Genomic DNA, 11381 nt, shown 5'->3' on the forward strand with positions numbered 1-11381 from the left:
ATCAAGAATAATTTCTAATCTCTGGATAATATTTATTTTGATCTTTGTGGCTTTACTCTAGTAAAATAATTTACAGATGACATTTATTTTTTTATTTAAAAAATCAGAGATTTGCGTTATATGTAATTATGTGCAAGTAAGATAACAATTATAATAGTCAAAAGTTTAATACTAGTTTTAATGTTTATATTCTATAAAAAGTATAAAATTAGTTTTTTAAAAAATGAGCTTTTACTTTTCTTTTACAAAAACAATCCACACGAAAGCATTATATTGATACGTTGGTTTGCATTTAATTTATATTCTTATAAAGAAATACTAACAGATATAGATTTAAAGATTCGATATCATTCACAACATTCACTATAGATAACTAAAGATTTTGACTTTTAATAATTTTTTTTAAAACTTTTTATATCTAACTTATTTATAGTTGTATTTGCGTTTAAATAGAAAAAACCTTTATTTTGTATATTTTGGATTATGGATAAAAATATATTTTTCGAAATTAATATTCTTGTTTTTCTAACCATATTTTTAATGGTTTTTTAATCATCTTGAGTTTAATGACATCAATAACTTAAAAGCATAGACAAAATGAATCCTATCGTACAATTCTATTTTTGGTTGTGATATTATATATATTCAATGCTATATTTGTTTATATGACCTTTGTTATAATTAATTATATCAAAAACTTAAGATACATCTGCCTTTACAATTGTATATTAATAAATACCTATAATTTTAGCGTCAAAACAGTATTGAACGTATTACCAACCCACAAAAATCTATGCACTAAATAAGCAGGATATTTGTTTATGAGAGAAATCAAATCTTATGTTCTCTTAGAAAGGTTTTTAAATTTGCAAATATAATTCATACATTTCGGCTAAAATTAATAAAAAAAATTTAAAACAGAAACACATACATAAGAGTATTTTTTCAATGTAATTAATAAATACTAGCGAAAATCAACATTGAAAATCCGCGTATAATTGTTTCATAGAATTTTTTATTATAAAACAAGAAATAAAATATAGTAATTAAATTCAAACACATAAGTTCAAAGAATTGTTTTTAAAAGATATAATAAACATTGCTGTATGTATCAAAATTTGTTTGCCTTATACACAAAGTTTTAGGAATTAAAATTAGTAAACATATAACTTTATTAATTTTTGCAATGTTTCATTTATTACAGTACATAATATCTATAAGAAGCAATCGCTCTTAAGTTTTTTATCTATTAACTGATATACTGTAATAATGAAGTTGTCGCATGCATAAATTATAAATATTTTTTTTTTGCACAATAAATTCTTATATATAAATATATATATATCATAAAATTGTGTTTGTACATGGACCTTTGAATGGTAGTTGTACTGGAAAATTTTTTTTGTCTACGAAAAAATATATAAGAATTTGATTTCTTTTGCATTATATTAATATTAAAAACCATCTCAAAAAGCTAAGGTTTGATATTTTAGCATAAATTTTTTTTGTGATTGTCAGAAACCATAGCTTTAAAATTTATATTATTATATTAGTCAAAGGTTAAACAATTATTTGTTTCATTTGATCAATCGTATTATTGTGGACAAAACATATTAAGATATGATATATTAATTATTAATATATCAATTCTTAACGTAAAACATTAAATGACAAGTTACAAAGGTTTAATCATGCAATTTTATATAAACCTAACCTAATTTCTCGTAGTCAACGCTTAAGTGAAAATTAACACATTAAAATTTAAATATTACATTTTTATTAAAACCCTAATGAAATACAACTGGAAAGAACATAAAACCACATTGAAAGCAAAAATGAGAGCAACACAATGAATAATTGCCAGTTTAGTTATCAGAACCTGATAAATAGGAATTAGTCTAGTCTTCATCTTTAAATTCGTCTTGATCGTCGTTTTCTCAACTGCACAAATTATAGGTATCAAGTTTATTTTGTGCAAGACTAAACTAAAATTAAACATTTAAATAAATTTTTTTTTTATATTTACATTGTGATCATACTTAGTAAAGGCATCGTATTCTTAAAGTAATTTATTTTAAATAAACAATTTATTTTTTTGTAATTTATTAAGTGATTATCTGCATTAAGAGGCTCTAGGTCTTATCTATTTTTTAATTAATTTTCGTATTTGCATAAAACAAATCGCTTCTGTCAATGCTCGCGATTTCTCATATATCAACTTGTATTTTTATTATGTAATTTCGATAAAACTATTGAGCGCTTCATATATCTGGTTTATTGCGTTCAATTTTTGTTTTAGAATCAATAACATGCAAATGATTAGAAAATTCAACAATTTTTTTTACTTAAAAAAATCAAAAAAAAATTTCAGATACTTTTAATTTGATACAAATGTCATATACATGAATCCCCTTTTTCTTTAATATTTAACATTTAAATGTGTGCCTAATCAAGAGTTTCTTGTTTTTTTTTTTCAATAAAGACCTTCTCTGTAAATTTACTTTATTCTAATAATTCATGCTACGTTTATAATACTCTACATTATTGTAAAAATTTTTTCTAACGTCCTCATCTTTAGTTTGACAAGCTTGACTTTTATTTTTTTCATATTCGTTTTTATCTGCTGTAAACATAAGAAATCTTATTACAAGATGATGATATGAATACTAAGATACTTCAGTAATCACTTTATTGTAGATACGTACCAAATGCATCTTCTGTAAATTATTTACTAATAAAAATAAATATATATTTTATCCATTTAAAAATATTAAAAGGAAAGGAACGCATTATTTAACAAATCCATTATAAAAAGAAAATCAATGACAACAACAAAAGATATGTGTAATGTTTTTTTAAGAACGATAAACCTTTTTCTTTAATGAGAAGAGAATAAAAGTCTACAAATTTACCGGCTTCTTTTGTAGTATCAATGTAAATTTTCAAATATTACCATATTGTTAATTTATTAAAGTCAGTTATTGGTTTCATAAGCAATCTATACACTAAAATACACATCATAAGGTATGAAGTAGAGTAAATTGTGTATTAAAAATAATACATATAACAGCCAATATTATATCAATTCATTACTACCATATAGATGCAATGATTGTATAGAAAAAAATTTTCTTAAATGAAAACAAAGGTATTATGATTTTTAAAAATTTTTCACAATAGTTTCTAATCTTAAGTAGTTTAAAATACTTATATTTATTTGTTACAATCTACACTTTTTTGTTAATTCTTCAGATAACATTATGATATAAGTAAAAAATAAAAAATAAGATATGATGTTTAAACGTATATTTAACGTTTAGTTGTATAATAGAAATTAAAGATTTACTATAATACATTTACATATGTTTTGTAGACCCCGTTAGTTATAATGTTTTTATTCATCATGAACACATTAGTATGAGATATAAACTTAAAAATTTTATTAATTTGCTAAAAGTACATTAAATTAATGTTTTACAAAACAAATAGAATAATATCAGTAATAAAAACATTTATTAAAATAAATTATACCAGAAGTTATTTTTAGCATATGTATAATATTTAACTGCAAAAGGGTTCTATTGAATATTTAAAGTTATTAATGGTACTCGTATTGAACCTTAAAAACATTCTCTGCCCTTAAAATATAAATTAAAGTAATAAATACATTCGAATCGATTTTTTATAAAAAATACATTTGTAAAAGTTATATCTTATATAATATTATCTAAAAAAAATAGCGAGTTATTTAGATTGTCTATGATAAATTAAAAGTAATGATAACTAGTTACAATTTTTTTGTAATCAAATCATTTTTAAAAAATTTGGGAGATACTTGATTATTTGTGATTTTTATCTTGTTTTATAGCAATTTTGTCGAATGATTACTCTTTTTTAATTTTTGATATGCTTTCTAAGTGTTTAAATTATAATCACTAAAAACGATTAATAAAATATTATAGCATTTACATACGTAAAAAGTTTTAGCATAATCAATTATGTATATTTGTAAATGTTTACTTATATCTTTTTAAACAACAATTTTATCTTAATTTACTATAATAGAAACATATACCTAAAGACAAAGTTGGTCAATAAATTTCAAATATTTAGTATAATTTTACAAAAAATTCAACTTAAAAATAACAATAAGAACAAATATAAATACGTCATATATTTAAACGAAATAAAAGAACCATATAGTTTAAATAAATAAGAATTTATAATTAATAATTTTCGATTTTAGGAAATATTGATGTATAAATTATCATTATCAAGGAAAATTAAATTTCATAGTTTTGTAATTACTGCGAATGTTTAAAATTGTAAATTATATATATTTTACTGGGTCTTCTCATTCGCGCTTCTTCTTTATAGTATTTATCTGTCTGATCAGTGTTTTACAGCTCTAAACCTTTCTTTCAAGCAACTTCAAGCTTATACCTTAAAAAGTTATCAGATATATACAAAAATCACTTCTGATGTAGAAGACTTTGTATATACTCTAGTATGCCGTTGATTTTACGCATCTCAAGCTAGCTTGTTAGTTATTTGGTCACTACAATTATCCATGTTCATAATAAAGAATTATTATTGTTTCCGCTAATTGTTTAACACATTTAATTCTCAAAATAATCATACAATTGCTCTCAGCTATGTCGAAAACAAAAATTATCTCTAAAATGATTCTTAAAAATTTAAAAAAGCAAATTTTCTCTATAATATATATTACCAATTTAAAATATTACATTTAATTTCTAAAGCTGTGTTAGAAACTTTAGATTTTTTTCGTAAGTTTTCTTTTTATGAACATCGGTATTTTTTTGTTGTCTATATCTTCAATTCTTTTTTTCTTTGTCCTTTTGTCATTTGTAATGTTCAATTATGTGTATCCGAGCGAATGGAGGAGTTTAAATTTTCTATATATAATTCATAAAACCCAGCACTTATAGTTAAACTTCTAGTTCTGTGTAGCATTTTTTTACCGAAAACATATTTCGGATCGTAATCGTACATTGCACTATGTTCCCATGTAATTTTATGTTTTTTCGGTTCATAAAATACTATTTCGAAAAAAAAATTTGTGTGCTGGCATTTATTCAAACTACACTTTCGATAATTTTCATTGTTCAAAAATATCTCACGGGTTTTCACATTGGTAATTATTCCAGCCAATCTTCCAATTTTTTCGTAATCTTTTTTATCCACCACTTCCAGTATAAGTCCTTCCTCATAAACTTTTTTTATGAAGATATCAGCACTACATGAATGTCTTGCTTCTTCGTACAACCGTTTTTCGTATTTAGACAAAAAAACTTTGCAATTATCATCAATTTCTGCTTTATTATGAAGACTAATATAACAATCACAAGTATCATCTTCTTTATAATTAAATAGTAAATATGAGTCGCTATATACAAATAGAATAGACTTAGTTAACCCTAATAACATTGGGGCCATAAATTATCGATATTAATATAAATAATTAATAAAAATTATAAATTGACAGTTATCAACTTGACATTTTTCACTTGTAAAGGGTTTGCATTTTATTGTTTTTTTCGTGTTTAAACATTATTTTTATCGGAAAAAGCAGTCCGTTTTAGCAACTAAAATAATTCGGTGTCTACATTTTTTTCTGCAAATTATTATATATATAAAATTCACATCAGATTAAAAATAGAAGAACAGAAAATGAAAAAATCATCTATTAGTAGCTAATGTGTAGCATCCAATATATACATAATTTGTTTAGGTCGCAAAGGATGGGAGTGAAGTTATAAATAAAACTTTAGTTTGGTATGGAATAGATTAAAACATTCAATTCTTATTCATTGATCAATTGTACAAAATAAATTTCTTATAACGTTTTGTAATTATTTCTCGTTTAATAATATTCACCAAATACTATTTGAGAGCAAAAGCCTAGTAATTAGATTTTTATCATCTGTAATATATAAGTTTTTTTTATCAAATTCATTGATTTTATAAAAGAATTTAATACAACAGAGTATTTTATTCGGTTATGTCATTTTTTAGAATTATAACAAAATATTTTTTGAACGGTATTATTTTACAACACAAATTTTAAATCGTTACATTCATGACTCAAGTAATTTATATCTTTACTATAAAAGATAAGCAAATAAAGTAAATATATAGAATGTTTTTATCATTTGTTTTAATTCTATTGTCGGTCTGTTCGAGAGTCTTGTGGCGTGTTGAATTTAATAAAACAATTTTATCCGATTAAAAATTGTAATGTAAAAAAGTTTTATAACAAAACTTCTAACTTTAAATATCTTCATTTAATTTTAATAAAAAAATATAGACATAATGTGCATACAATTTTTAAATTACGATAATTTATCAATTATTGAAAAACAAATCGTTTAAGTTTTTTATATTTACAAACAGTTGCTTATTTTATATATTTTTCGCAGGCCTTTATTGTTTTCTGATTATTCAGTGCATATTTCGAAGATAAAATTAATATAATTACATCCCTATATAGAATATCGTTGTTGTATATATCCTTCGATTAAAAATTTTATAATTCAGTTCGAGCATTTCGATCATAAAAAATTTTACTGAAGAACAAATTTAGCATATGTTATTTTGCTAATATTTTTGATTCTTTTTATCTTACCTAATATTTATGTGTCTTTGCGAAAATTTAACATTATATTACAAGGATATTGAAGAAATTTAGTTAATTTTACCAATAAATTAAGCTTTTATCAGATAGTTAAAAATCAAAGTTTATCAAATTGAAATAAAGGCGGTTGCACTAAATGAATCAATAAGAAAAACTCAATGATAGTTGTCTCATAAAAGGGACCAATCAGTGGGATGATTAAGACTTTATTGATTATCGTTTCTCAAATTAATGGGGTTTATTACAAATATATTAAACAGGTTTAAACATACATCAAACCCCCAGACCAGGAAATTTATTATTATGTAAATATAGCGAAATACTGTTATAGTTATTTTTGAAATTTTAATATTATTGTTCGACTAAAATGTTTTAAATCGTCATTTAAACGTATTTTATATGCTCTACAAATCTAGAAGCATATTTTATTCACATATACGTGATAATGTTTAATAAACATCGCAATTAAATTATAGCAATTAATTACAAAATATATTTGTAATATAAAAAAAATTCTGATAGTTGTAAACACTAATTCTTCCACATCGACACATAAAACATTTATTTTAGTACATATTAGAACATTTTTGTGATATGATTGGCATTTTAACATGCAAAAGTAATATGCAATAAAGGTATAACACCCGGGCAATACAAAATTCTGCGTATTTTTGTCTAATAACCAAATCTAATTAATATATAGACTCTTAAATATGATAATACTTCATTTTTTAACTCAATATTAGAATTAGTTATATGATATCGTGTCTCTACGACGTCTGAACTTTCTACATAGAAGGAACGCTAGCATACTACGACGATTAAAATTAAATGTTAAAGCAAGGGAATAATAAAGACACACCAGATACTAAGAAATAAATTGGAGGGTTTAAATATATTTCTGGAGCTGAATTCAAATTAAAATTTGACAATGCATTAGTGTCTTCAAGTCGATTTACCTTCTGTTTTCATTATGACATTTACGCTTATTTTGCGAGCGATCTTCCCACAATAAAATAATTATGTGGCACTATTAAAAATCCGCCCAATCTTTAAGAATTTAAATTTAGCAAATAATTTATAATAGCTTCAAAGATAAATAGACTAGACTTATTAGCAAATAACTTTAAATTTATAGTTTAGATATAATAAAGGTTTTTATTTTATATTTACTCATAAAATAAAGTTAGAATAGTTGTATGATAAAATGATCATAATCATAAATTTCTATCATGAGATATTTGGAGCAATTTTACAATATTTATAACAATAAAAATTGTTTTTTATATAAATAGTTTATGTAAAAATGTATAGCAAGAAGAAAATATTAATATAAAAATAATTCTAGAACACCTCAATTACTATTTATGACATTACCAGAAAAGAAATAATAAAATGATGTTTATATTCTTACAATAAAAACATTAAAAAAATCTTGATAAAATCATGAAGCATGAATTGTATTTAAAGGTAAATAGAAGGTTTTTTTTAGATTATGGTGGCAGAAATTAATTTATATAGCTTTTATTTGCACATTTTCCTCTTGCGCTTTTTTTGAAGATTTGTGCTGATATTTAAATAGTTTTATACTTATAATTGATTATTTATTTAGAATTTAATCTACTAAATTTGATTGAGTTTAAAATTTTAAATCATTACACACTTCATAAAGAGACTTAATGCCTTTGATGTAACACGAATTTTCTCTTGTATGGTACATTATGCTATGTTCACTCTTCTTTGATGTTTCAAAAATATTTTTGCAGATATCTTTATTGAACATAGCATTATGTTCATTGTAATGGTAAATATTATAATCATTATAATCAATAATTTACATAATTATTTATTTAAATTCTTGCTTTGCATTAAGCGTAAACGAGGCTCATTTCTATACGTTTGCTGTATAAAAAAGCACTAAATTACACCTTATATATAAAAAATTTACTCAATAATTTATTAATAGATTGACACTCATTGTTAATAACACCCAATACTGTATGTTTCAATTTAATATTATCTTTTTTTTGGATTAAATAAAAAATATGATAATCAATATACAAAAAAACGAAATTTGTTGAAAGTCAAAATAAATAATGTTTGGATAATTTTATGTATTAAATCATACCGAAAAATTAAGCTATGTTATATTAGTTAAATTTTATGCTCATGATTGTTTAAACGTGTTTTACGGATAATTTAGTATTTTTATAATATATACAGTATTAATATAAACTTAATCTAAAAAAAAATAAAGAACTACGAATTTATTTTTTAACCTATATACTTGAAAGAAGGACTGCGATACACACGGACATTAGATATTGATAGCATAGAGCCACTGTACAAACGTATATTAATCCAATTTCTATAAATATAATGCACAAAATTTATTACATAAAACAATAGATTAACGACTAAACAAATACTTTTACAAAAGAATATTTTTAAAGTTTTCCAAAATATCATAGTCGAAACACTTAAGGTATAGTTCATCATAATTATTACTCCTCTATGTTGTTCTTTAATATTCAAATAAGTCAAACTCATGTTTAATCTTATTTAAACTGTTGTTGTCGATCCAAAATTTTTTTGCACTTTTACACATCGTTAAAATATATTATCATAACATACTATGAATACAATAACATTATCAATGAGTAACCAATAATTGTTTTACATATAATAATCAAAATGGACATTATTATTAATATAAATTTTTATTCGCGCTTCAATTTAAAATAAATGGAACATGAAAAAATCAATAAGATAAAGATAAAAAACAAGTAATTGACCTTAGATGGCCCATTCCTGTTGTTGTAATTGTCATTATTTGATTCCGAATCAGAAGAGAAATATTTTTCACATGATAAAATATTATCCTCGAGATCTTTACTCCTGTTTAGAACATCCATGGTATTATTTTTTACTAAGTTTGTATTAGTTTCTCCATTTTCAATCATTAAATTATTGTTGGAATTTTCGAATGGATTTATTTTATGTTCTAGTATAGTTTTAGAATCAAATTCGAAAGTATTGTAATATACTATGTGTTTTTTAGTATTTTCTTGATTATAATCTTTCAAATTTGTGCATGTATTTTGTTTTTTTTAACTGTGAGAATATATACTACTATTAAATTCAGGTCAATTTTAGCAAATTTACTACAATTATGTCCATAATAAATATAATCTTTGAAAACGGCATGAATAGGGTGTTCGTATCGTTTATTGAAATTTCCATTATGAATTATTGACGCTAGATAGACATTTTTTATTTTCTTAAACATATCATGATATTCTCTAATATTTGGTTTTATTAATATCTCATTTATAGCAGTATTGTAACTAATAATAGATCGCTTATCTTGTTTATTTTTTAGTACTTCATTTCCGGCATACTTTACGCTATTGTAATCATTTATATTAACATTCTTTTTATTTTCCTTATATATTTTTTTATTTTTATATATACATATGGAATTAAGAGGGTTATGTATGTATAAAAAATTTCCAATTTCATTACTCATATTATGATAGTCTAAAATTTCACGTTTTTTAATTTCTTCTTTTTGTATCTATGAAACTTTTTATTGTTATAATGATAACTAGAATATGAAGTTATTGATTTATATGCTGTTATTTCCTTTAATTCGATTTCATTTTTATCTTCCAAAATGGTTTCGTAGTAATTATTTTTAGCTAATAAGTTTTCAACACAAACAAGTTTTAAATGTTGCAAATTGATAGGATTATATTCATTTAATGTTTTTTTCTTTGAATTTATAGCATTTTGTACATTTGATTCTTTAATACGATATATATCTAACATAACTAGCGTTGAAAAAGTAATATATTCCTTTTGTGTATTATTAGCAACGATATTATCATATAAAGTATTTGATCTTTTGGGCAAACTTAAAAATTTATAATATAAATCGTTACTCTTTGAATCGATAAATAATCGCATTTTTCTTTCCATACTTAATGTATTGAAATAATTTTTTTTTCTAAAGTAAATACTTTTGTATGTCCCCAACAAATAGTATTTATGTTTTTCTCATAGAAAACTATTTCAAAACAAATTTGATTATATTCTAAAATATTGAAACTGAATTTATAATATTGTACGCAATTAAAAAACTTAATTTTGCTATTTTCATCTTCAAGATTTTCGGCCAGATTTCTTATTGAAGCATATTCTCTTTCATCTATTTGATGTAAAAACAGTCCAGTTTCAAAAAGATGATTAATTTCGTACTTAAGTTTCAATTGTCTTTAATTTCTTTATAAAACAAGTTTTTATCTCTAGAAATGAATATTTTAAATTCGTTCAATTCGTCAGCTTTATTTGTTTTGCCAATATATAAATCACATTGATTATCTCCATTATAACTTACAAATAATATCAACTCACAGTGATTAAAAAGAAAATACCAATATAATTTTAATGACATAAGGGTTTAAAAAATTCAAATTATAGCATTATTAATTTAAGACACAATTTGACAGTTAATATAAATAAAATTAATTTAACAAATTGATTAACGTATTAACATATGATAATGAATGATAATAAAAATAACAGTATTGCTTTGTCCAGTTTATTTTTTTTAGGAATAATTAAAATTTCTTTTTATTATTGGTTCTTATGCATTATTAACAAAAAAATTCATATTCTTTTATAATCAAAATTTCGTAAATATAAATTTCGAAGTCCATTT

The 11381-nt window shown here is 22.6% G+C and overlaps 2 protein-coding genes across 2 annotated transcripts; both read right to left on the reverse strand.

The window, feature by feature from the left end:
- Positions 1-4878: 4878 nt before the first annotated feature.
- On the reverse strand, positions 4879-5451 carry VNE69_05262 (uncharacterized protein; the record flags this gene model as incomplete). The annotated part of the gene is made up of 1 exon (XM_065473747.1): positions 4879-5451. The coding sequence occupies one exon, from the start codon at positions 5449-5451 to the stop codon at positions 4879-4881; it is 573 nt and encodes a 190-aa protein (XP_065329819.1).
- Positions 5452-9089: 3638 nt separating this feature from the next.
- VNE69_05263 (uncharacterized protein) lies at positions 9090-11114 on the reverse strand (the record flags this gene model as incomplete). The annotated part of the gene is made up of 5 exons (XM_065473748.1): positions 9090-9170; positions 9454-9737; positions 9824-10225; positions 10267-10631; positions 10954-11114. 5 exons carry the CDS (start codon positions 11112-11114, stop codon positions 9090-9092), a joined length of 1293 nt encoding a protein of 430 aa, XP_065329820.1.
- Positions 11115-11381: the final 267 nt, after the last annotated feature.

This window comes from Vairimorpha necatrix, chromosome 5, assembly GCF_036630325.1.
Source record: "Vairimorpha necatrix chromosome 5, complete sequence".
In the NCBI taxonomy this organism is placed as follows: domain Eukaryota; kingdom Fungi; phylum Microsporidia; family Nosematidae; genus Vairimorpha; species Vairimorpha necatrix.